Source organism: Lipophrys pholis (assembly GCF_963383615.2).
Source record: "Lipophrys pholis genome assembly, chromosome: 1".
Taxonomy (NCBI): domain Eukaryota; kingdom Metazoa; phylum Chordata; class Actinopteri; order Blenniiformes; family Blenniidae; genus Lipophrys; species Lipophrys pholis.
Genome location: NC_137635.1, coordinates 45981477 through 46009413, shown reverse-complemented (window position 1 = coordinate 46009413; position 27937 = coordinate 45981477). Strand labels below are relative to the sequence as shown.

Genomic DNA, 27937 nt, shown 5'->3' with positions numbered 1-27937 from the left:
GAGGTGACATTCACTTTGCTTGAGAACAAGGATCAGTTTTCACGAAGGGATCAGTCATGTAACAGTTTATTCAGAGTTGTTGCGTCTTCGACAAACGGGAAATTTCAACACCACAGACAGGACGAACACTCGCAACATGGGACATTTATCCAGTGAATCTCTGAAATTAAACGTGCTAAAGTTACACATACTGCGTACGATAAGGCTGCCGGGAAAAACAACAATGAAGACGATGGGTTTGAAGGCGAGAGGTGGACTGTTGAGATACTTTAAAGCTACAGTGTCAATTTTGCTTTAACTTAAAACGCAGTATCTAAAACTGAAGTCTGCACAGGAAAGACTTGACGAGATGTTATAGGATATTGGAGCTCGCTGGTTGGTTCCAGCGGTCCCTTTTGTTTTTGTCTCAATACACCACCTTGTGGTACAAACTGGTATTACAACACGGTGTTTTCAGCCAAAAACATTGCACACTGTACCTTTAACAAACAGTCGTAAAAACTGCTGCTACAGCTTTGAATCGGATTAGGAGTTCACAGACATTGAAAGAGTCAAAAGGACACAGTGGTTGGAGGTGTTTGTAGAAAAGCAGATTTTCCACGAGATAAAAATAATTACTCAATTGGCAGAAATGTTTGTTCATCCCTTTTTTTCCGCCTCAGACTTGCTACGAGGGTGAGAAAAAAAAGTCAGGTTTGTTTTAAACCAAACATAATTTCCCAGTCACATTTTTTGAAAATGTAAAACTTTTTAATTGTTTGAAACGCAGAAATAACTGACCAAACTCTGAACTTTTCAATTATATTGTAATTTGAGTCAAGTATCTGTAGTGACTCACCCTCTAGTGGCTCAAATTGGAATTACAAGACTGAAAAGCCATAAAGCAAAAAAATATTGTACTAAAATAAATATTAAGTTTGATCGATATCGTATCGAGTATGCAGCCCTATGTGGCTATTGTTATTATGGTGTTGCATTTTAGTAAGAACTCTGCTTCTGAATGCTGTTAGGCTGTAAAAAAAAAATAGTTTCTCCAAGGAAAATAAAGGTTAAACTCCACTTTGAAATAAAAAATAAAAGTTAGACTAGTGACGTGAGGATCTACAGGTCGTACACGACCTCCAGCACGGTGGCCAGGGACCAGGCTTGAGTCTCGCAGCTGAAGGGGCAGTACTGTCCATTCTCATTGGTCAGCTCTGGGAGGCCTTTCCACGGAGACCTGAGGGGGGGTGGGGCATAGACAGGAAGTGATGAGAAGGAAACCAAGAAAAAAAAATCACTCTACCGGGGTCCCGTCTCACCTCTCCAGGTGAGTGTAATGTCGCGACAGCACGTTCTTCACCAGGATCACCGTCTTGGCGTACGTGTCTTCGCCGAGCTTCTTGGCGAAGTAGAGTTTAGCTCGCAGGAAGTAGCCCACCGGCCACAGCCACTCCTAAAAACAGCAGTATTTATATTTCATTATTAGCAACAGGTTTTCAAAAAGTCCCATAACTAATAGTCCAAAGTATTGGAGTCGATCAGAACAACTCGGGCAGGAATTTCACCTGATGTTGGTAATGTTGAAATTGAGATGCAAATCTTTTTTTTTTTTTTGATAGGAAATGTCAAATTTTCATGTAATGAAATGAGACAGCCAGTGGAATATTACACTCATTTTTAATTTCTTAACATGTTAAATGTCCAGTGATATTTCTCTAAATTCAAACATAGGATTAAAACTGCACAACTCTTCTGGGTTTATTTAATTTCGGTGAAAAAGTGCTTTTAACTTTTTAGCCTCGGCTGAGAAACAGTTTATCATGTTAATATTGCTCTGCATTAATATTCCTCGATAAGATGGATTTTTAAATGAGTCGTCAAGCTGGACGGCCTTTTTGAACATGTTTCCAAAGAAAAGCCTCAGTCTTTGATTTCTGTGTGGAATTATAAACGGTTAGATGTTATATTTAAAGGTCCAATATAATACAGTTTTTCATCAGTGTCAAGAGGTCCAACAACATTGTATTCAAAGTAATTCAATCAAGTCCAGCCTTGGTCCTGAATTTCAGTCTAAAAGTCCTTCTACTGAGCTCTACTGAGAACAGGCTGTGTCTGTGTCTGTCCACGTCTACTCCCGGCCCGTCTCGGGGGGACAAAGCTTTCCGGAGTTTCAGATTTAAGTGGTGTTCCCCCCCCCCCCCCCGTTTCCCTCCCCACATGATGTCATGAAGGGGAAAATGAGGTAAACTGGATGGAAGACGTCTGCGGACAGTGTGGGACTCACCGGGCCCTGGTGGTAGTTGAAGCCTTTGGACAGGTTGTAGTTGTCGTTGTCCAGCGCGTTATCGTACACGCCGCAGTACACCATGTCGCTGCAGGGACACAAACGCACGTCTCAGCACAAAGATCCTACCAGGAGGGCAACGTTAACATGACGGTGGCGTAGTAAAGAGACTGTGTGCTAGAAAATAACAAAGATGTTTAGGATGGCTAAAAACTCAAGCAAGATTTCTGTTAAATATTTGATGGAGTTTCACACCAACATGAGTTTATCTGTCCAGATGTGTCGAAACGTGATGTAGAAAATCAATCAAACGTCAATAAAAACAAAATATATGGAACCAAAACTGAGAAAACACGGCGTGTTTAAAGCTGTGAAAGCTTTAAATCCTGTAAAACGTGATAAAGTGATGAAGTATTTACTCTGGGTCGAGCGTTTTCATTCCCAGTGGTCCCAGTAGTTTCTTCTCAGCCACCTCCAGAGCCCGCCAGGCTCTCTCCACTGTGAACAGCTCTGGGGCCTAAACAAACAAACAAACAAACAAACAAACAAAACAAACGCATGAAGAACTCCTGCTTCCAGCTCCCTGTGGACTCCGGGCGGTCGTACTCACCACCACCATGGCGATGGTGAAGTTGGGTCGGAGCTGGTAGTCGCACCAGGGGCTGGAGGCTCCGTAGCTGTCCTTGTAGATGCCCTTCTTGTGCACCAGGTCGGGCTGCTTCTCGTTGGGGTCTTTGGGGTCGCCGGACACCCAGAATCCTGCTTCGAAGGACTGCTGGAGCTGCCGGTTCCAGTCGGCGTAGGAGACGAAGCCTTCTGCACCTGGAACAGAGGGGGAGAGCCTCAGCGTGGACCGTCGCAGGACGCCGGAGTATCTACTTAATAGGTACGATACCCTGCGTGTGCACTTTGGCTCCGTCGTAAGGGAACAGTCCTTTAGCGTGGAGCTCGACCACCCAGCGGACGGCCGATTTACTGAGACCGACGATCTCCACTGCTGCGCCGTCCCTGCACACGACCACAACAAGACCACGTTAGAACTGCACGAACGCATCTTTTTAGGGAAACGACAAGCTTCAGCTAGAATATTAAGATCGACATAATATCACTTAGTAAAGTTGCAGCTGATCAGAGAACCGTGACGACTCAACGACTTTGCCCTGTACACTGTCAAAGAGGAGGAACGCGAGTCACCTGGGCGTAGCGGGCATGCCTTTGTTCCTCGCCCTCTCGCTCTCTCCCATCTTGTCCATCCACGTGCCGCAGTTGAAGCGGTTTCCTCCCGTCACGAAGCCGGTGGCCGGATCCACCTTGGAGGCGACGCTGAACCCTGCACAGAGCGCCCGAGGTTAGCCAAGTGTCCCGCTGCTGCCGCGCCGTCCGACACCGACCGCGAGCGAGTCACCTTCATCTCTCATGTTCCGGTCTATCTGGGGTCCGGCGTTTCTCTCTCTGAAAGAAATCCCCTCTAGCTGGCGCTGCAGCGCCTCATGGATCACGTCGTACAGAGGCTGCTCCTGCTCAGTGGGAAAAAAAAATGAAATGTAACCTGACAACATGAAATGCCAAATCCTGTGTTGATGATCTTTCTCGGGTCAGAAATCTGGGATTATTTAGATTTGTGGCGTCGAACCTATCAACTCCACCAAGGCTGCACTGTGTATTACAAATCTATAGTCATGATGTCAACGGCAGAGTGAGAAACGAGTCAAAAGCATAAAGAACAAAATACCAAAAATATATAGAAACATATCGGTAGAAACTGTGTGTGTGTGTGTGTGTGTGTGTGTGTGTGTGTGTGTGTACATACCACCTCCCCAGGTTTGCAGGGTTCGGAGTCATCAGTGGGGTACATGCGTGTGACGGGGCAACGGAGGATTTCGTGACCTTGGGGAACGAGAGTGGCGTAGTCCTGCAAAGGAAGAGTGAAAAGTGAACATGTGACCGTATCCTGACGACTGAGGATTTTACCGTCACATCTGCCCCGGTAATCCCACAGTCCCACCTGGATGCACTGCAGCCACCACCACACGGCATCCCGGCAGTTGTAGCGGGCACAGCGACCTTCTCCCAGCAGGTTGGGGATCAAACCGTGGCGCAGGGTCCCGGCGAAGGCCAGGATGATGTTACTGTGGAGGCCGACATGAGTGAGTACGTCGAATCTATCCATCAAGTCCGATATCGGCATCGGTGCATCCATCGTTTTATCAAATGTTTGTTTGAGGAGTCTTCTCTCCGCTCTGGTCAGAAGTCGAGCGTTCCCGACATGTCAAACCTCATTTCTCTAATAATTCAAGATATCTACTGCTGATGTGAACACGCTGAGAAAGCACATTGAATTGGGCCTCCGGTCTCAAACATCTCCTCTCATCTGCTCCTCAAGGTTTACCGATGACCTGAACCAGGCCAGAAGTAACGTGGCGGCTTCTCTCCTGACAGCTCCTCCACCTACCGAGCCTCGGCGTGTCTCCCGGTGATGAGCATCAGTCCTCTGAGAGCGATGAACGTGTCTCTGCCCCAGCAGCGGAAGATCCCGGCAGAGAAGTGAGGAAGACCTGGAGAAGGAAGAGTCTTACTTTCAAACTGAACCACAGAAAGTGAAGATGAAGCCCGTGGGGGGGTTGGGGGGTTGGGGTCGGTCACCTGCAGCCATGGAGACGCAGCACTGCTCCTTCAGGCCGGTGGCCGGACTGATGCGCAGCGGGACGTCGTCCAGTTTACTGGACAGAGGAGGCAGAGCCGGGAAGCGTCCCACGCCGCACATCTGCACCGAACCCAGCGCCAGGTGGCGCACGAAGCTCGAACCGTTCTGGATGAAGCTGGACAAAGAAAACCAGCGCATAAAGAAAAGGTACGCAAGGCGACAGCAGAGCCACTTTAACGCAAAATCAGTCGGGCAGGCGTTAGAGGTTTGTAATGAATTCCAGTTATTTAGTGAAAAAGAAGTGTACATATTTTACTAGTTAAAAGTAAAAGTGTAACTTTTGTGTTTCTCCTCAGCCCCGTTTCCAGGGAAAAGTTTCTCACAGGAACAGTAACAGTGCCATTACCAGAGAGTACTCGGTACGCAGGGCAGAGAAAACAAGTTACTAAAACTTCACTCGTCACCAAATACTAGTGAGGAATTCCTGAATGAAGTGGTGTTGTTGGACTGAAATGTCCTACCTGGACATGAGCTTGAAGGCGGCGTCCAGAGCCGTGGTGTAGGTGGACACCAGGATGGCGTCGAAGTAACAGGGGATGAGGTACCGAGGGAAGTGCTTCAGGTAGTTAAACATGGCCGCCATCCACTGACCCACCTGTGGGGCGGGGAGGAGGAGGAGGAGGAGGAGGAGGAGGAGGAGGAGGTGAATGACAAGGACTGGTCTGTTGAACGGCGAGTTGCTGGGTCGATTCTTTGCTCACCTGCGCCAGCGCGCCCTCTTTGTTGACCAGCCTGTTGGAGACGAAGTCGATGAGCCAGTCGCCCTGCCTGAGGTTGGCGCACACGGGGTGTCCCAGGTCGTTGTTGGGACGGATCTGAGCCAAGACGGATATCAGACCTGAAAAGACACAAGGCAGATCCAGCACACTGTGGAAAACCTGACGGACTACAGACGGGATGCTACTGCCGCCGCCGCCACCGCAGCGTCTCCACCTTGCAGTCCAGCGTATTTAAAGCTCTCCCAGCCGGGGATGCTGTAACAACCGCCGCCGTCCTCCTGCTCCTCCGAGTCGCATCGGAACAGCAGGACATTCAGCTCGGATAACGTCAGCTTGGACATCAGCCTGGGAAACACAAAGAGACGAAAAGACGAGTTTCAAATGAGACATCAGACACGTTTAATGTCCTTTGCATCTATTTGATGCTCATAAGTTTGAATTAAAGCAGCACAACATGTCGACATTTTATCGCCGTGTTCGTCAAATTGCGCAAAATAGAAACGGCAATACATTTATGGTTCATTCCACTGTGTGTTAATGCTATTTTAAACCTGAAAGGAAATCACAACTTACAGTGAGAGGATTTACAGAAATAACTCATTTAAAAAAACAAAATCGTGGAAGAATAAAACAAAAAAACTACAAACATCAACTGCTCGTTTTTGAAATATTGGCAGAATGACCACTGTTATTCCCCAAAAGACATGAATGTAATCTACCAAAGTAGAAATATTTATTCCAAATTTTATCATTATTGCAACATTTAATGGGATTATTGTACGGCAGAGTGAGAAACGCACAAAAATCAAGGGGAGAAAAGAGCAAAATACCAAAAATATATATAAATATATCGGTAGAAACCATTTTGGACCACTAAACACACACACACACAGTAGAAGTGTGTGTGTGTGTGTGCGTGTGTGCGTGTGTGTGTGTGTACGTACTGCGAGAGCGGCTTCTGCAGCGCCTCCGGGGGGTTGTCGTCTGCCACGCTGCCTCTCCTGTACTTGGGGCTGAACTGGGACAGATAGTACCTCAGTACTCCCACCAGCTTCTGGGCTTTGGGGTCCAGACTGACCCTGTAAAGACGAGACGGGGGGAGTTTACCGATTTAAGAGTCCACCCACATGGAAACTTCAAACCTCACTCAGTCTCTGTTGCTCGGCTTTATTTGTCGTTCGTTTTAAACGTCTCTTGGTCAGTTTAGGGCCCGTTTGAGTCCAAATGTTGGTTTGAGACTCATAACAGCATTTTATTTTTAATTAAATGAAGGACGTATAGGTGAGGAGACACAGTGTCAGGCCAACATGTCTCCACTTTAAGCCTGTTTACATTCCTCAAAATCAAACAAATCGCAAAAGTACAACCTGACATGCAGGCCTGCCTGAGGTGGAAGAAGAGGAAGAGTTACTGCGTATGCGCCAGTCCTAGTATATATATATATATATATTTATATAAATACATATAAAACATCTAAATACACACACAGACAAGTCCTGAATGTTTTTCTGCTACTATATTAATACTGTAAAATAAAGCCTAAAAAAGAAGCACTTGTGTCCAAAACGTGAAATTCTCTCAATTAAAAAGCAGAATTAAGTCAAAGTGGTTCAAGACGTTCACATAGTTTCTTAGTCAAGAGAGGATGAATCAAGACATTCATTCATATTTCATTAAGAGAAATGTACTATTGCAGAGACATTTATTTACCTCTGTTATTCTACGTTACTTAACTTCACAGTTACAAGCAGCCCTTTAAGAACAACAGTCATGGTAGTAGTAGTAGTAGTAGTAGTAGTAGTACTAGTAGTAGTAATGGTTTATCCGGTCAACCTAATACTGAATTCAGCAACAAAAAAATAAATAAAGAAACAAACAAGCAGAGGAAGAACGAAGGGTTGAGGCTGAAGTTTAATTTATTTTGCCTAACCCTGTACATGACATACATGAAGCTTCTGCAATTGGTGTAACAGAACCAAAAACATAAACTGTCCTCTAAGGGAACTAAGTTGCTTTTAATCTCGTCCTTCCTGAGCTTGATGTTTTTCCAAAGTGGTGAGCTTTGTCGCATTTTTTTAAGTGAGTCGTCCAGGTTGTTCCAAAGAAACACGTTTAAAAACTGTATTTTATGTTGCATTTAGGAAGTTTAAATGACAAATTTAGAATGGAAAACATTCCATTCCATATTCAGCGGTTTTTGCACCTGGTCATAGACACATTGGAGATTAAAATACCACCGAAAACCTTTCTTGATCCCAGACTGAAATATCTTTAAGCATTGCTCCACACAACATAAATAAAACAGGATAAAAAAAGTATTTTAAATATTAATACGTACAATTCCTAACGGTGACTAATGAAAGAACAGAGAGGATGAAATTAACTAAAACACAACAAACACTAATAAAGGAAGGAGTTCTAAAGTCTTATGGCCACACAGGGACATTTTAACTATTTTATCTCTTTTTGAAGCAGTTTTGCTTGTTTGTGTTTTTCAGAATTTCGAGTCATTTTACCATTGAATTTTTTCCCCCATTTCAGTGATTGTGCCTTTTCTTTTAAAGCTTCGGGGAACCACGTGTCTGCAGAGTTGCCCTGATGTCTGGAACCTCGCGGGGGGGTTACCTGAAGGCGATGACGCTGCCCGGCGTCAGCTTCTGGAAGGTGATCTCCTGCACAAACTCCGATCGGCCTTTAGAAGTCACGCCGGCCTTCTTCACCAGCGTGCTCTCCTCCAACTGCGCACACGGTTAGTGGACAATCAGCGAAACGGAGCTTCCATCGCTGGGATCGCAGGCGATTGAGAAGAGCTCACCGGTATGTGCTCTTTAATCTCCACCGTGTACTCGGGCATGCCGTTGATGAAGTGTTCGTCCTTCTCGTAGGTCCCAGCTTGTCGTTCCACGGTGCGCGCCTCCAGCACCACCTCCTCGATCTTACCTGATGGACAGACAGCGTCAGTGTTGCCTTCAAACCGTCCGACATGGTGGCGGCGGTTGATACTGTGGTCGTACCGGGTATGAACATTGGCGGGACGTTGGCGTCGTACTGGTGGGTTTTGGGGTTCCAGAAGGCCGTCCTGCTGACCGTCACCACGGACTGGTGGGTGCTGGGGCAGTGACGGGTGATCGCAACGATGTCTGCATCCACCTGGTCCACAAACACCTGAAGACAGTGAAAAGGGGGATTATATAGTGCCGATCGGATCAGTGGGCAACTCAATCAGGAGGATTAAAGTGGGAATTTAACTCTGCTTCGGATTGGGGAATTTTCTTCTTCTTTGTTGGTATAATACGGCACGCTGGGAGTCGTTAAGCATGTTGAGATCGTGGTGTCAAAATTTACATGACGCACACTCTGCATCACAACTAAGAAAAACTTATGAAGGCACTATTTTACCGGTGATAACCCACTCATGAAGAAATTGAGCTGAATGTGGCCCCAGAACTAAAACGTGTTCGACACCCCTGATATAGATCGTAAAACTGCACATAGAGTGTCCTTCCTTTTAAAGTTGCCAGCCTAAGATACAAGTACAATAATCCTGCTGTCTAATCATCATCTCGACCTGCCACAACTGTGAAGGTACGGGGATTATCTCGGCAAAGGAGAAGTGCTCGCCAACACTGATTTAGACACATTCCAGAACCATATTTGAGAGAAATAAGTCTTTTGTGTACACAGAAAATGTTGCCATACCATACCTGGAATGACGCCCCAGAAGTGAAGAAAATCTGTCATGGATTTGGGGTAATAAAGTTTGAATACAACCCATGTGAAAGTGTTGAAAGGCTGGATAATATGACCCCTTTAAGTGACTTCCCATGATGAGTGTGTACCTGCATGAATCCCTGCGAGGCCAGTTCCTGATGCAGGTTATTCACCGCCAGCTTCCCTGCTATGATGGCAGTCTGGGTGCCCACTTCCCCCATGGAGGTGGGCACCGCTGCGGGGTTCCACTTGGGGTAAAACCGCTCCTCCTTCACCACGGAGATCTAGAAAACACACACACACACACACAGGTTAAGTTTCTCTGCCCTCTGCTGCAGAATTACTGTAATATCAGCCATCGCTACTACTTGAGGATAAAGTTTACGTTTCTATCAAACTTCCTCAGGAGGAAGAAGGAGAAAATCCAAGTAGAAGTGTGTTTTCTTCACAGACATGCAGGCTGAGACGGAGAACCAGAGCTTTTAATAAACAGCTGTAATGGACTTTAATTGTGTCACAGTGTCAAACATGAGGCCCGTGGGTCAAAACAAAGAGGTGTTACCGAACCACAAAGTAAATTGTATACATTTCATAGAAAACATTGTTTTGGATTCTTTTGATTTGAGTGTTTAGGACATTTCATTGTAGTTTGCACCAGAAAGTATAATTAAAACTGGCTTCATGTTACAGATGTAGAAATTTTTTAAGATAATTGTTTGGTTTGGTGAAAATGTGGATATTTTCATTACATACAGTGTGCGCCACAACAAAGACAAACTTTACCGTTTCATTTTAAAGGTTATTATGGCACTATTTTACCAGTCGGGCCCATTCAAAATGAAACTCGGCTCTTCTTCTCCTACTAAAGTGCTGGACACAAGCAGCAGGAGCGCTGGAGAATGGATTTTTTCCACATCAAAAGGTAAATTAACAAAGAATATTCCATGTATATTTGATGGCAGAGGACGATTGGAGAACGATAATATCAAGAGTGAATGTGTGGTGTGGCGATAGCGGACCTGATGTGGCACCATCTCATCGTATCCTCTGGTGGAGCCGGTAGCGCAGCAGGCCATGGAGACGATGGCCGAGCTGGGCAGAGAGTCCAGCGCCGACCGGAGCTGCGGATCGACAAGCAGTTAGAAACCCGTTCGGGATCACATCACGACGTCTTCCAACACACATCCTGGTAGCGCCCCACCTGGATGGGACACTCGTTGTCGTGCGTCACATCCAGGAACATGGCGTGGGCGATGGAGGGGATGAGCGGGCGGAGGCTGGGCTGGACGAACGCCCCCACCGGCTCGCCGCCGTAGCGATAGACGAGGCGGCCCTCCTCGTGACTGTCGCCGGCTGACATGGCCTCTGTGGACGGGACGAGGAGGAGAGGGACGTGAGGGAACGGCACACAGAGTCAACGCAAGAACAACAAGAGGAAACTGTAGGATTTTGAGAGTTTGAGTTCCCAAATGCTTGAACAAATCCCACAATTCCCTTGTTCCTGCTTTAACAAATAACTGCATGTCCACAGTGTGTGAGTTCATACATCCAAACTTTAAGCCACATTCCAGTCAAAGCAAGAGTTCTCCCTTTAAGAGCTGCAAACTCACCTTCATTAAAACACTACGGTTGTTTCAGATCAGCACTTTGTGTAAAACTCTTGAGTTATATCTGGAAATCAGGTGATTATTTCTAATGTTTAGCATTTTACAGTATTTAAATCCTATCTAGATTAAAGAGGGAGCAGAATGGGTTTCCATCCAGGGGGCCAGTGTGGACATTGTTACCACAAGACTACATAATAACTCCTCTCTGTAAATACTGTTCCATACTAATATTAGTCTAAATTCATCTTTGTACATATCAATATTTAAAATTACTGATTACATTTTTTTTATCCAGTTTTATTTCATATTCAACTTTCGTTCTATTAATTCTGTGTGGAGCAATGCTGAAAAATATTCCCCTCTGGAATTGATCAACTATTTTTATTCTATTTCATTGTAAGTTTTAATATAGTAGATGATGGCATTCTGAAAATTATGTATGAAACTCATAAACACACTTTACCAGTTAATGTCCTGCACAGATTTGCAAAAAAGAGAAAGTAAACAGAACTCAAAAGAAAGAGAGATTTGGATCAAATCACGATTTTGCACAAAATTAACAGAATGCTGCATTTCTGTAAAAGTGGTCATTTAATGGGACAATCTAGACAAGGAAGCGAAAGAATCTAAATCACTTGCAAGATGTAATTATGTAAAAAAGAAGCCTGTTACTAAAATACAATAGAAATGAAGTAAGATTATCACAGTGTTTGTTATGAGAGATAACTGATATGAGCTTATAATCATTGTTTGTCGTTTTTAAATGGATTGTTTGACACAAAGGACAATTTCCATAATTGTTTTTGTATTTTATTGAATTGGTTTTTTGTTTTCCCCATCAGTGAATGAAATAAAATCAACTAACTAAAAACTTTTCAAAGTAATATCAGCCACCAGTTTTAATCAAAGAAACACCATGAGGTTGAATTATGGGTGAAAGCTACAGTCATATTTATCCAACCAAAGTTGAAAAGTGATTTCATGAAGGTTCAGTGAATGCCTGAGTGCAGATTGCCGTGTCTGTGTATGAAGTGACGACAACAGTGGCGTACCTCGTATGAGCGATGAAATCCCTAGCTTGGTAACAAAGACATTATCCAGCTCCTCGCTGCCGGTGAACAGCTCAGCCACCACATACAGGTTAGGACACACTCTCCTGGCCACATCCAGCATGAACTGCTCGGCCGCGGAGAACGGTCGCGAGGAGAGCGCGGCGGCGTGGGCGAGGAGGGGTTAATGTGGAGGGGGAACAGCGAGAACAGGCCTCCAACATGCAGGCATGCCGGAGAGAGACGGATGGCGAGGGGGAGAGTTTGGTAGCGGAGAGAAGACAGAGACAAAAAAGAACTCCGATTAGTTGGTGCACGAGCGGATGTACCTCGTATCAGGCTGCTAATCCCCAGCCGGTTTACAAACACATTGTCAATGAGCTCGCTGCCCGTGAACAGCTCGGCTATCACATACAGATTGGGGCGCACCAATCTGGCTGCGTCTAACATGGCCTGGACAAGACGGCGGGAGGATTGTCACAGACAGGGAGAGAGGAGGAGGAGGAGGAGGAGGAGGAGGAGGAGGAGGAAGAAGAGGAGGAGGAAGAAGAGGAGGTTAACGGGGACAGGACCTGATTCAACCAGTCTGTTTACAGTGTGAATGAACTGATACCTTAACAATGCGTTGACTGGAATGAAATGTCCGCTTACTTTTGAATCAGAAACCAGAAGGACGGTATACAGATTTAATGCGAGGTTGCTCCATGAATAAAAAAAAAAAACTCGGAAAGACCTTTAAGTAATATTTTGGAATGCTTAACCGCATCCCGACGCGTCATCCGAAAACATTGACCTGTTCCGATCACTAACCGATCTGAGGATTAACATGACAATACCTCAGCCACGTGTAACGGGGTCGAATGGCAGTTGTCCAGTCTGACTCCTTGGAAGTACTGGGCCGTGATCTCCGTGTACTTCTGCATGTGAGCCCACAGGTACGGGCAGTCCTCCGGCCCGCTGCCGTAGCGGAGCTTGACGCTGTCGCCCCAGCAGATCAGCTCGCGGCGCAGGTACACGTTGGAGCCTGGGGAGAAGAGCAGGAATCCATAACACAGAGAACGTTGGGAGATTTCAGCACATCTTCTCTGGAACTGTTGTTTTGTTGCACAAAATGTAAAAACAAAAGAAGGGTGAAAGGAAAATACTTGGTTGTGTTACTTCTCGTGTCTTTATTAGCCTTACCTGGCTCAGCGAAGTTGCGCAGCGGGTCGTCGCCCATCACCCAGCCATTGTGAGCCAGGAAGTGCGACATCTTGTCGGGCTGCTGGAGCAGCTTCATCTCCTCCTCCAGAGTCATGTCCTCATACGGGAAGGTGAAATATCTGAGACGGTCAGATGGACACACTGAGACCAGGAGATGACCCGAGAATGTCCCGATCGCACAAAAAAAATGCTGATCTCATACAATTTATGAGTTAAAAGCAGGTTTAGTTTTATCATGAATGCTTTTCTGTGGAACGTCCCTTACCTGGTGACCAGAGGGTCTTTGCGGGTGACGGGACCCAGTTTGGGGCCGTGACCGGCCAGACGTTCATACACTACATTTCCTACAAGGCAGTTGACGGCCTGGTGGAAAAGAAGACGAGAGAAAATATTTACTTTTAAAAAACACGATGCATTTTCGTTGGATACCTCCAACAAATCTAACGGAGGGTTACGAAATGCAACAACAACAGCGAAGTAAGAAAACTAAGCTCTACAGGTACCATAGGCTACAGTTTTTCAACAATTTCACTACCAAGTAGCTGATGCTTGCTCCTGGTAACTGTTCTAGTTTTTCATATTATCCTGAATTTATTCAGTATATCAGTAAGGCAGAGCTCCACTACCTGAGAGAGGTTATTTCCCCGCATGATGTCATGAAGGGAAAATCTGTGAATTGTCTAAATGAGCGCACATTTGCGAAAACGTGGAGCAAGCAAATGGGGGAGATGACAGACTCTGTTCACCTCTGGAGCCTCATACACAGGCTCTGGGGACACATATTACTGTTGGAAACCCATTATAAAGTGAATTTTGCATAATATGGGACCTTTAACATTCATGACCAGATTACACACTATGCCGTTATAAAGGATGAATACTGTGGCAATAGGAGTCACACGAGGCACTTGGACATTTACGGCTTGGGTATGATCGTCTCATTCAGGTTTCTCACCAGCAGGTGTCAGCTTTAGCTCCGGCAGGCCAACGCTCACATGTCGCTGCTCCTCAGTAAATGTACAAAAAGGTGGTGCAGCGTCGCGCCGAGTCTCACCTGCTCCTGATGCTGGTTCACGATGTTCCGCTGCTCCTGGTTCAGCTCGTTCAGTTTCTGCCTCAGCCCGCCGCAGCATTCATCAATGTGCTGCGAGGACGAGCTGCAGAGGGAGGTCACGTCATGTTTATGAACATATATACTGTATATATATATATATATATAATGATCAACTGAACTGATATATCAGGACCTCAGTGACTATTTCATCCTCAAAAGTGATTTTGGAAACACAAAAATGGGTCAGGGACCGGGTCAGAGCTTCTACCAAACTGCCGCTCTTGTGGTCAGTATAAAAGTGGTACAGGTTCTCCACACAGGCTCAGGGAGGAATGTGGGGAGTGAAGAATGACCCGCATTGTCTGATCAACGTCTGTCAACCTGCTGCAGATTCTGAGAGAAAGATGTCAGGATAAACGCTGTATCCCAGCTTGTTGCTGAAAAGCAGCCTGTACATAATGCCATGGCTGATTGCTGCACATAAAGACTGGAAAAAAGCAACAACACTACATTTATGATGTCGTGACGCGAGCCTGGATTTCTCAAATGGGATAGAATTGTAAAAATAACTTAACACCTTATTTTCTGCTTCTTTTTCAATAAATATCTATGTAACATGGTATTTATTGTATATTTTAGGGGTATATCGAATTGAATATTGATTTTAAAGTCTTGTTCCACTCTTTATCCTGCCCATATACTCTATTTTTTTTTTTTTTTCTATTTTGGGTGCTATTTTGTCTATAGTCTCAATTCCTTTTCATTCTGAGTGATAAACGTCTACTCTACACCGTAAGGGGGGGGCAAGCGAGACGAAATTCCTATTCCACTGTGTGTCTTGTATGTACAGCAGAGTAGACAAACAGGCGTCACTGAGGTGTCAGACTTTATCGAGTATCATGAACTCTAAAGTACTTGTAGCACACAAAGTTTGATCTTAGTACACATTAGTTGTTCAGGACCCGTTCGTTTGGGGAAGTACCAGAGATCATTGAGGGAACTGAGGCTTTGTTTGCTCTGAGGTTGTCAAAATTAGATTTTCAGGTGCTAAAAAAAACCCACAAAAAAACCCCACAATACTTGTTATCATGCTGCCTGAAACCAGATAAGTTTACTCTCCTCTCTTTAGCGGTCCGATGCAAAAAAGCCGACATTCAGGAAGCGTCTTGCAATACACCAGCCTTATTCTCTTGCTGTGTCCAATAGTACACCTGAATACACGTAAACGCCACAAATTCAATCAACGTCCACTAAAACTTCTGCCTACTGCAGGAAGAAGAGTTCCAAACATGTTAAAGCGGCCCCCGGTTAACAGATTATTTTTCTTATGCCAACAGCTGCTGGTTTAAATGCTTTAATGAGATATACGTATATATAATACAAATGTATGTATATGTATTATTGTTAAGAACCTAGGTAGTTGCATACCACAGAGCAGTGTATATAAGTGCACTAAGAGTCTAAAACTATACAAATAATGTGTTCTCTCTTGACCGGGACAACTGTAATGTATTCTGATTGAGTGGTGCAGCTGAACTGAAAATCCTGACTTCCTGCAGCGGAGGCTCACCTGTGAGGTACAAACGTCTCCAGAGCAGAGTCCATGTCCACCGTGTTGCCAAACCGTCGATACTGCGGGTCCTGGATAATTTTCAGACCTTTCTTCCCTTCAGTTTTGCTTTGGTCTGGCTTTGTACCTTAAAAACAACACATGGATAAATGAGTGTTTGTGCTCGAGTGTCTCTCAGCGTTGTATATATCATGTATGCATGGGCGTTCACCTTTCTGCAGCAGCGTTTTGAACTGCTCCACAGCGCCGTCCACCCTGATCTGGAAGAACTCCCAGAGCTTGATCTGAGGAAACACGTCCTGCCACATGACGGAGCGCATGGCCTGTCGTGAGGGGAGAAAAAAGAAAAATATAGATAGAAAAGAATTGAAACACGCCGTTCGTTCTGTGGCTTTTTAGGTCTCACAAATAAATGCAAGGCATCATATGTCGCTTTGAGATGGAATCAAAGTTTGTGGAAAACAGGAAAATGAGATGATCAGATAGAGAATGACATCCTGGGGAGATAATTTGAGGTTCACGTGTTATTTAGATCACTTCAAATCCAGGGAAGTCATGGAAAATGTAAATAAGGGAAGAGCGCAATGATGCCTGAATCACTTAAACCCCATGTTTACCCAAGACGAGCTCAACGATTTCAGCATGCATGTCTACATACTGTAGGTGTGTGTATATTTGATTGATTTATATTTTTATTTTGCGTCCATGGAATTTCCTAAAATATTGGGGTTTTTTTTCTATTTTTATGAAAATAAATAAAGTGTATCTCGTAATAAAACAGGGCAGTCACAGCCAAGATACAGAGCGGTAAAACCATACATGAACAAAACAATTGATAAAATTAGTCGAATCAACCAAAAGCTTGTCTGAATAAAAAACGTCTTCAACAGCCTCATAAAAGCTTCACATTAAAGTTAACTTCTGGAATCTGAAAAGTTATTCTGATCATAATATGAACTAACCTACTATATTTTAGAGTCAAATGTCAATATTTTCATAAAAATCCACTGCGATAGTTATTTTATTCAAATTTCAGGTTTTTCTAAATACTTTGCTGCAGTATAATAAAGACAGATTAAGAGTTCCAGTTATTTAAAGATTATACTGCTATTATTTACTGGTCCGTCCCCACTTGAGATCAGATTGTGCTGTACGTGGCCCCTGAAGTAAATGTTTGACCACTCCCCCTCCCCCCACGTGCTACCTTAGCTCCACCGCGGCTCACACTTACATTGAGGTGGCTCTCGTCGGTGATCTCGGCGGGCAGACCTTTAGCTTTGTAGCGTCCGTCGGCGACTCTGGTGGTCAGATGACAAATGGCGCGGTCCAACACCCAGGCGGGTCGCAGGTGGGGCGAGTTCACCAGGTTGTATCCGCATTCTGGATGCTCCTTAATCCAGGAACTGTTAGCGGCTGCACAGACAGAGACACCGTATAAAGACTCCGCTGTGCGATCGATGGATCGACATGTACACGCCTCGTGTTTTCAGTGTCGATAACTCCCCGGTATTACAAGACTTTCCGTCCGTGTCACAATTAGAGAATTCGTGTGGATATATGGAGGCTTGCTGACGGTATGACAGCCAGTCGGTAAATCAGCCTCGGAGGTGCTACATAACCTTCTAATCAGGCTCCTTTTACAAGCTGACCTTTGAGGAAAGCGAGGGAGGCCGAGACGTGCAAAGTGCTAATATAGGACGGGACATAGAGTCCAGAGGCTTTTTTTTTTTTCTTATCAATATACAGAATTAGGAGGACTCGATGTCATTGCTCCACTTCTGCATACAAATAGCAGTTGGGTTTTAAGAGGCGAGGGAGATTCAACAGAAACTTTGAGGCGCTCTGGGTCAACTCCATGGCAGCCATATGTTGGGCAAGTTATTTACATGGTACGTGGTAACCGTTATCCAAAGGTGCCATAAACCTGGATCATCATATTTAATGTGTGTTCCCCGAGTGTATTTTCATTAGCTCTCCACAGTAATGTGCTCTCGCTGTGCAACATTGTCTCTTTTTACATAGAAAAGTAGGGCTGACTATCAGGTCAAAAAAAAAAAAATCTCTCGCTCCAACACATTGTTGTAGTTATAACTTATTGTTATAAGTTGCATTTCCCGACTCCAGGTGGTTCAAGTCCTAGACCCTGAGGTGCTACTTTCTCTCTACTCTCATTCTCAGGACTTAAGTAGTAAGACTGTGGGAGTTCGACAGTACACAGATCTGTACAACAGGTGAAGCTCCAGAACGGCTATGTAGGTATGTAGGTGATGGTGACTGCTGCTGCGACCTACAGTCACTAATGTATATATGTCTGTGTGTTCTTTTTGGTTTTATACTTCACTGCAACACTCATTGGCCTACGGAGGCGCAAATAAAAACCAAACTGAAATATTCAATAGTTTTGTATAGGTTTGTGAAAAAAACCCTCAAGAACATTTATGGTTGTATTTTTAGTGAGTAAGGCCACGAATAACTGAGTGTCATTTACATAAAAATTATTTTCTTGGGAGTTTCCCCAAATTATCCTTGGACTGGATTAGATCATGACTCTACATCGCCGATGTAAGGGATATTGTGTAAAAAAAAAAAAAAAAAAGAAATGGAGAGAACCCAACACAGAGCCCTGGGGCACACCACTCTTGCTCATTACCTTCTTTTCTGGTTATGACTCGTCACCGTATGACAAACTTTTATTAATGAAACCAGTTCTAATTTTCTCCAAATTAAATGAATAGAATCTTTAATGAAACAGGAACAGAAAGAAATCTATTGGCTAATTAATACACTGGATCTCCACATCCTTCAGTTAAAAAAACCCCCGAAAAAGTTGAATTTATTCAACATTTTTTCATTGTCGGGATTCTCCTCAGTATTCCTGTGATTTACAGGTTAATGCCAGCAGGTTCTTTATGTATGCAAATAGAGTTCCTCGCTTATTTAGCCTTTTGCTCTCTCATGGCACAATATTCACAACGTCTGTGTGCAAAAACAATTGTACTTGTTCCCTAGGTTACTTTGTATGCTTAGTTTTTCACCTGGAGGTGTTTCATTTACTCGCAAATAGCTGAAGCTGAACCTGTATATTTAAATGTCCATTGTGGAAACTTTCTGGGTTTATTCTGTGTTTTGCAAAGAGTATGCACTCACCGGTATGATTGTACACCACGTCGGTAATACACGCCATGTTCCACTCCGCCGTCAGCTTCTCCACCAGAGCGCCCACGTCCACCCAGGTGTAGCCCTGACCCTCGGGGCTGAACTCCGGGCTGAAGGTCAGCTGGTCGGCTAAGGAGTAGCAGGAGCGAGACTCTCCGAGAGTCTGAAGAGGAGTGAAGTGGATCATGTTGTATCCTGGAGGTGAAATCCACAGAAGAAGATGAGAACTTTACAAGGTAAACGCAAGGAAATCCAGAAACATACACCTGAACTTTGTGGATTTCCCCTTTGTCAAGCTTTATGTCACATTTTTGCTTGTCTGCAGACATAAACACTTACAAGAAGAGCTTAATGAGCAAAAACCTAAAAGGTTTAAGGGAGTATTTTCCATTTTATGGATTTAGAGTTGTGTGCAAACATGCTTGTAGTAGTAACGTTTGGTTTTCTGTAGCATCCTGGAGAATTTAGAGAGAAAAGAGCAACAACTTGACTAAACAGACATTTACTACGAGTGAACTTTTTTTTTTTTTAGAATTAACCAATGAGGGAACATAATGTGGATTCTTAATGCTTCTTATGAACTGGAAACAGTGAGAACGTCAAATGAAGCAGTATTGCTGTATAATATATCTCCAGTTAATGACAACATCGACATGCACATGACAACATAAAAGTATATCTCAAAAAACTGACTGGACTGTGATGAATTATGTTTCCATTGCCCCTGTGCAATTTTAAATATGATATAAAACTGATTATTTAACAATTGTGGTGCAATTAATAATTCAAGTAAACAGCTCTAAATATTTTATACCTGGCAGGATTCAGAAGCACAAAATAGATTAAAAATGACACAAACCACAAAGTTATTAAACTGCTGTGTTCAAACATTACCCCACCTGACTCTTTGGACACCCTCAGTCTGTCCGGCCAGTCGTCCAGCTGGCCCAGACACTTGGACAGGTAGGTCTGGATAGTGATGCAGTCCAACGGGAGGACGTGGCTATCTGCTCCGACTCGAAGAACTGGGTCCACCACAAAGTAGCCTCCACCCGAACGGTCTATATTTCTGAAGAGGGGGGGGAAAAAAAACTGATTCAAAAAGGGAATGGATAATGAAATAAAAGCTAAATGTCATCACTAGTACCCGTCAGGTTCTATGGGGGGATTATTGGTGAAAAATGGTTTGAGCACTTGTGAAAGTGGAATTTGTAGTTGTGAGCTGTGTACTTGTAGATTTACTTTTCTCTCCACAAATACAACACCACACTTGCGCGTTCACAAATTCTTAATTACATGTGCAGAAATCCTATTCTATAAGTCTCAGATTAAAAAAACAGACCTCCTTACATTTTTGCTGCATCCGTTTCAGTAAATTTGGTGAAAAACACATTTGTGCTCCAGAATCAATGTGAAGTTCTTCCCGCTCCATTTCTCAGCTTTGCCTCATAATGACGTTATTAATGAGGCTAAAAACACAACATATGTATGAGTCCTGTGTAGTGATCTCCACCGCCTGAACTGATTCACCTCAGGACGCAGACAGAAAGTGTGCCCCTGGTGGTCAAATAAATACATTGCAATTACTGTCATCATTTCTCACAGCTGGAAAGCTTCCTCTCTGGGGGCCGTACGTTTAACTCCTGCTGGAGCTGCAACCAGACAGCTTGACCCAAAGGCAGTCTTACAGAATAGTCTGCAGTATGTAGCATATTTCAACAAAGAACGTAGGTCTAAAGGTACTAAATCCTGAGAAAGCCGAGCTTACGGGAATCCAAAGTAGTACTGATAGGAGCCGGCCATCTTGATCTCCAGGGAGCAGAACTTGTCGGAGTCATCCTCCCGTCCTGTCGGGTAGTTCCACGCCAGAGCACGGAAGTTGCTCCGCACAAACTGCTGCCCATCCAGGGGGTAGTTGGTGTGAACGATCACCCTCTTCCCCTGAAGGCTCGGACCCAGACGGAACTGCAGCTCGAAGCCTGAAGAGAAACAGCGGACCTCACTACGTCAGGAGAGGTCATCTCAGCTGGCCTCTCCCGCACCGAACAAGTTTTCAGTCATTTTACGTTTATCTATCTGGTATTTATGGTCATTTTTTAATCATGCTGCGTCTTTACATCTTGTTTAAATTTTATTTTTTAATTCATTTTGTGTGTTTTTACCCTGTTGTTACGTCAGTCTTTAGGGATTGTGTATTTTCTATCTTGTTTATGTCACTTTTTAGTAATTGTGTGTTTTTATCATGTTTTTATGTCAATTATTAGTGATTCTTCATATTTTAATGTAGATTTTTAGTCATTGTGTCTTCTGACTTTGTGTTTATGTCAATTTGTAGTAATTTGGGGTCTTTTTTCATGTTTTGTCACTTTTTGTGAACTTGTGTTTTTTCTTTCTTTTTAATTATATTTTTGTCAACTTTTAGAATTTTGTCTTTGTTTTCATGCACTTTTTTAAACCTCTCACTTAATCATGCTTTTAATTACATTTTTAGTCTTTTTTATCATGTTTTTATGTAGCTTATTTGTCATTTCGTGTCTTTTATTATGTTTTTGTATATTTTTGGTAATTTTGCATCTTTTTAAATCACATTTTTACGTCAATTATCCTTTGTGATTTCGTGCCTTTTTAATCCTGGTTTAGTTTTAGGTCAGCAGAGACGGGACTCGAACAATATGGCCTCGAACTTGCCCCGCTGCTTCATTACACATCTCTGACTCGGCCATAAATAGCCTGCCGTTACACTACTGTTACACTACTCCAGCTGTACAGTGGAGAATAAGGAGGACGTGTAGGTGGAGGTGAGGGTAGCGGACCACATCGTAAACACTACTAAAGAGCAGCAGCTGCATTATGTAACCACCCCCACCCTCCGGAAAACCTCTGAATATACTAGAAAGAGGAATGTGCCTCGCCTCATCCCCATTATAGGACATCAATATACCCCAAAGATTAATAACGTATAAGTATTTCTATATGTCGGTATCAATGGAGGGATCGTGGGGGAAGTCAACTGAAGTGACGGATGAGAAGAAATAAGGAAAAATACAGACTTTCCAACAGGTCGGCACCAGAACTCTTCTCGTACTGTAGTTTTTTGGCTCTCATCCGTAAAGGGTTTGAATAGCGTCTCTATTGGAATGAAAACATAACCCAGGAGAGAAAGTCGGTCCTGTTCGACCTCCAGAGTCCGGACCATGACAGGGACGTCTATATATAGTGCCGTTTTAACAGGCAGTTCACAAAACCCGCTATCAGGTTCAGAGTGCTGTAAATGTCAAGTGGTGCACTTCTGCACGACTCCTTCAGTAAGACACAGACACAGACACAGACACAGACAGACAGAAAGACACACACACACACACCTTGTGATCTTTAGTTTTCTGTTGTACTCCAGAAGCATCCCTGAAGGGATGGTTTGGATTTAAAGTGTTTTTTAACTTTGATTTCCAGAAAACCCGAGTGATTCCTCGTATTGGCTCATATTATCTTACTCCTGTTTAGTTAGTGAGGTTAAATGTGCTCCACACAGAGAGAGAGAGAGGGAGCAGCTATGTTTAAAACTTTTGTTTTTAATCAAAAATATGAACCATAAGTGTGGCATTTTAGAGGAAAGACGTGTTTTAACATTTAGTTTTGCCACAAGTGATCAGCACCGTTTAAGTCCACTAATGTAGGCCTCGTTTTACAAGACAACGGCTTCCAGGGTGGAACTTTCTGAAAACTCTCCGGCTCCGCCACTACTGTCCAATGCGAACCACGGCCATAGTAACCAGTTCTTCTGAACGTGTGCGAGTAGATGAACAATAACAAAAGTAATGTTACCCTGCAGAGTGTCATGACTGCCCGTCTATATTCTCCTGAGACTTCGTAGTTTTATATGAGAGTCACTCAAAATAGCAATTTAACTTGTTTTGAAACGGTGCGCAGCCAGAAAGAAATGAGCCTGTGAGCCTGAACTCGGGGCGACGAAAACCCTGGTTTTACAGAAGCGTGTCTCTCGACTCGTAACTGCTGATTTATCTGTATTTTAAGCACTTGTAGCCGAATACAGAGACTTTTTATCCATGGATATCTTTGTACGCATTGACAACTCTTATTACATGTCCACATTTAAATCCAGATTAGCAGATTCTTTTCTACACATTTGAAAACGTAATGACGTTTTTGTGGGTTTGTTTTCAGAAGATTGTCGTGTTACGCTGAATGGTTCACCTTGTTCCAGCCGGAACAGCGTCCTCTCTAAATTCTCCTCCTCGTTGAGGACGAGCACTCGGATCTGCTTCAGGTGTTGGGGCAACATCTTGAGTGGTTCTCTTCAAACTGGACCGGTCTCTGGCCTCCTGTGGAAATGAAGAGGGAAAATTCCTCTGATCAACCACCTGAATAAAAACACAAGTGAATGCACAATACACTGATTTATTGTTGGAAGAGAATCAGGCGGAGTGAGTTTCTCTATCCAAACATGAATGCAGGAAGTTTTTAAAAGGTACCCGTGTCAGACTGAAGCAGGTTTTTCAAACTGTGATCATATCTATCCAGTTTTATGTAAGAGTTGATGAAATTATAGAGCATCTTCCTCCCACTAACATCCAGATTATAGAGCATGTTCCTCCACTAACATCCAGATTATAGAGCATCTTCCTCCCACTAACATCCAGATTATAGAGCATCTTCCCCCCACGAACATCCAGATTACAGAGCATCTTCCTCCCACTAACATCCAGATTATAGAGCATCTTCCCCCCCACGAACATCCAGATTACAGAGCATCTTCCTCCCACTAACATCCAGATTATAGAGCATCTTCCTCCCACGAACATCCAGATTACAGAGCATCTTCCTCCCACTAACATCCAGATTATAGAGCATCTTCCTCCCACGAACATCCAGATTACAGAGCATCTTCCTCCCACTAACATCCAGATTATAAAGCATCTTCCTCCCACTAACATCCAGATTACAGAGCATCTTCCTCCCACTAACGCCCAGATTATAGAGCATCTTCCTCCCACTAACATCCAGATTATAGAGCATCTTCCACCACTAACATCCAGATTATAGAGCATCTTCCTCCCACTAACATCCAGATTATAGAGGATCTTCCACCACTAACATCCAGATAATAGAGCATCTTCCTCCCACTAACATCCAGATTATAGAGCATCTTCCACCACTAACATCCAGATTATAGAGCATCTTCCTCCCACTAACATCCAGATTATAGAGGATCTTCCACCACTAACATCCAGATTATAGAGCATCTTCCTCCCACTAACATCCAGATTATAGAGCATCTTCCTCCCACCAACATCCAGATTATAGAACATATTCTTCCCACTCGCATGTCTAACTTCATCTGAAATTAATTAAATACATAATGCTCATACATGTTGTCAGAAGCTTTCAGAATGACTGCTTCTAATCCGAGACAACAGCAGACTGAACACCATCAACTAAAGGTGCTTCCATCAGAGATTTAATCCACATGTGAGATATCTACAGCAATGTGAAAGGAATCAACAACTTCTGAAGAGGCTGAAATAATCTGTAACCACAACACAGGTTCATGTGTTAATGCGAAGGAGGAAAAAGGGCTTCATGGTTCAAACACTCAAACTAAACACACACTAATCAATGACCTAAAAAGACTCGGCGCCGACATGCACAGAGCGTGGAGCGATAACAGCGTGGCGATAAGGAGGTTAAATGTGAGGCGAGGACATTGAGGCAATGACTCGGTTGGGACATGCTCTGTGTAATTTGTTGGAACGCGACATGAGGAAGTTAGTTTCTCTCACAAAACACACACCGACATGCAAGTTAGAGCTGATTCCGTGCAGGAAGAGTCCTCAAAACCCCAAATTAAGTCATTCTGGATATTGATGCAAACACATGTGCGAGGAAATTGCATTTCTTGCCCACATTTGGCAAAAATCCCCATTTTCAGTTAGTTATGAGAATGAAACTTGTGGCACAAAAAGCAAATATTTTGTGTTTCAATCTATATATTTCGATCTATATAAAGCCAGTAGTCATACAAAAAGCAGTGTGTACAGTCCTAAATATGGAAATATAAACACCCAATAGCAAGAAAATGTCCTACTTTTCTGAATAATGTGTGATACAAGTTGATCCAATATCACACATATACACAAAGTGTTCATATAAGATAATACCACAACACAAATACATATATTTTGTGTCACTAAGGAACACATGCATAATGTTGATGTAAAAACTAAGTGATCGCTCGGCTGATGACTTCATTCATGAGTGGGATAACCTGGAGTCATCAAAGAAACTAGATTGGACCAAGTTGTAGAGCAAACTGGGACATAGAATCACAAACATCTTGTGACTGTTCTACACACAGGAAACATCTGCTGAGTTGAACAAAGTCTCACTACTGCTATAGACCAAACAAATGACAAAGGGGAAAAAAAAACATCCCTGTACACCTGAAGCTTGGCAAAAAGCACCTTTACACTTGATAATGCCACCAAGAAAACGATTACAACACCAAATACCACTCTAAAAGTGAAGTATGGTGGAGGGACCATCATACTGTGAGGCTCTTTTGCTGCTTCAGTGTGTTCTACTGGATAATATCTGCTGTCTGCATACTGAACTTCAGTAGAAGTTTCGTGAACTAAATAGCAAGACAGCGAACAAGGCCAACAAAAAAGCCATCACTGCACACATAGTTTGCCAAAACGCAATGTAACACTTGACAATGCTACCGGGAAAATTGTTCTGTTAATGTTAATTAACTTGGCACCGCACACCAACGCCAAAGATCACCCTAAAGGTGAAGCATGGTGGAGGGAACATCATACTGCGAGGCTGCTTTTCTGCTTCAGGTCTTCATTGTGGAGGGAAAATGAATTCCTTAAACTTCGGGTGATACAACTGGACTACAGGTGTATCCCAGAAAAGTAAAATACAATATAAAAGTTTTGTTTTTTTACTATATTTTTATTCAAAACTGTTAAATTCAGATACATTTTAAATGCATTACACAAAAGACGGAATGCGCAACATCTCAAAATCCTATTAATTTCACGAGAACAGATGTTTTTCACATTTTCATACTGAAAGACGATAAGACCACAATTCAAATTTCAAAAATATTTGAAAGTCTTTCGTCTTTAAGTTGTGAGTGTAGAAATTATTGACAAAGCAAATAACTTTATTCCAATTTTGAGATGTGCTTTGTCTACATGAATGGAACTAAGCAATAAATAGAGAATAAAAACGATAAAATGGGCTTTACAGTCACACAACTAATATACAGAAATGCTTTGTTGTAACATCAGTTGTTAGACATGTACAGCAGTGGAGGATTACAAATACTCTCATTACTACGATTTGGAAGTAAATTTGGGTTATATATTTCGTTTTTTTCATTAAGTTAAGCAGTCGACTGCAGTTAAAGTAACAGCTCATTTTAATGGGTTTAATGGAGAGAGTGCTTTGTAGTCTTATTTGAGCATATGTTTGCACAAAGTATATAGAAACAAGAGTGTGATTAATGACAATAAATGTGTTACAAGAACTAATCCTAAAGTGATTAAGGTTATACACTTAAGTGTTGGCATTTATCGTAATGTTATTGCAATGCTGAACATTGCATTGCGTGTTCATGTAACCGTGTAGCTCCTTTTAATAAAGCTCAGCAGCCTTTGCTCAGGAATTCATGAATCTTCACAGAATTATATACAATATACTATATTATATTCATTATACAGCAGTCGGCCCACGGGGATAATAACTAACTAATCAGATTTATTGACAGTGGAGATTATCAATGACTGTAAATGCAACTTGGGTTAAATGATAAGGTCACATGACCACGGTGAAGGCCCCTCATTGGCCACCTGCAGTCCTGCATGGTAGCAGTCTGTGTACACTTGCACGCGCACACTGGCTGGAGACATGCACAAGGGGGCTTTTGGTTCAAACTTATGCAGCAATCGGAGCAGGTTGAGGTTCAGGGACCCCCAAGTCACTGAACTCCTTAGAACCCTCCCCCCCCCCTCCTCCCCCCAGGCCTGCGCACTGCGCGCACTGCAGCCACGGTCCCATCGGAGCAAGGTCAGGAATCCAGCCTTTAATGTCACACTATTTATAAAACTCCCAACTCTGGTCTGACTGCTCATTGCATCGGTGTCACACACAAAGCAACAAAAATATGTGGACGTGCGGCCACAACGACGATAATGGCGGGGGCGATTATTTTGCAGAACTCTGCAGACAACAAGCGGCCGGTGTGCAGCGGCGCGCGGAACTCCGTGGCAAAAAGTGCGAATTTAGAGTTCATGTACTCATAATTAAACTAGCATTCATCGTAGACCAAAACACATAATCCGAGCTTGCATCCTCGACACAAGTTAATAATACGGCTTAAATAGAATTCATCCAGCAGCATCCTATTTAAAAATACACCTACTTATTCAGAGGTAGGTTGGGTAGCGGGTGCAGTCAGTCACAGGCAGAATACACTGTGGTGGGCGGGCCCCCAGAGTTAGAATTTAACAGGAAGATAACGCACCACGGGTCACGGCTTGGGACAGAGCTTTAATTCCACACAACGATGAGTTAGCGGAGCGACATTAGAAACACAAACTGCCCAATGAGCACAAACATCAGGGCGTCAATCTTCCAAAACAAACGCATCGTGACACGCGTCACGTTCGCCACCCGGTTAAACTTGTAGCAACCGGCTAACGTGGCGTGAGAAAGACGCAGTACGTAGCGGCGACGTGTGGGACGATGCTCGGTGGAAATGCACAGAAGTCCGCAGCAGCAGTTCACCTGTCAGACGAGTCCTGCGTGCGCCTCAGAAACCGGAGAACAGCTCGGTCCGTGCGGGCTCACTGCACTCCACTTCTCCACACC

The 27937-nt window shown here is 43.5% G+C and overlaps 1 protein-coding gene across 1 annotated transcript; it reads right to left on the bottom strand.

Annotated features, from left to right (window-relative positions):
- Positions 1-52: 52 nt before the first annotated feature.
- On the bottom strand, positions 53-27937 carry agla (amylo-alpha-1, 6-glucosidase, 4-alpha-glucanotransferase a). The gene is made up of 35 exons (XM_080464718.1): positions 27854-27937; positions 23252-23379; positions 20808-21018; positions 19939-20108; positions 19031-19234; positions 17115-17296; positions 16095-16206; positions 15884-16010; positions 14314-14416; positions 13525-13622; positions 13239-13378; positions 12893-13080; positions 12386-12509; positions 10602-10765; positions 10420-10521; positions 9529-9684; positions 8704-8854; positions 8505-8629; positions 8315-8427; positions 6634-6768; positions 5904-6034; positions 5672-5808; positions 5432-5565; positions 4910-5085; positions 4719-4821; positions 4272-4395; positions 4077-4178; positions 3672-3783; positions 3461-3596; positions 3162-3274; positions 2877-3088; positions 2686-2783; positions 2267-2354; positions 1302-1435; positions 53-1219 (listed from the first exon to the last, which is right to left on the bottom strand). The coding sequence occupies exons 2-35, from the start codon at positions 23337-23339 to the stop codon at positions 1102-1104; spliced, it is 4611 nt and encodes a 1536-aa protein (XP_080320844.1). The 5' UTR covers positions 23340-23379; positions 27854-27937; the 3' UTR covers positions 53-1101.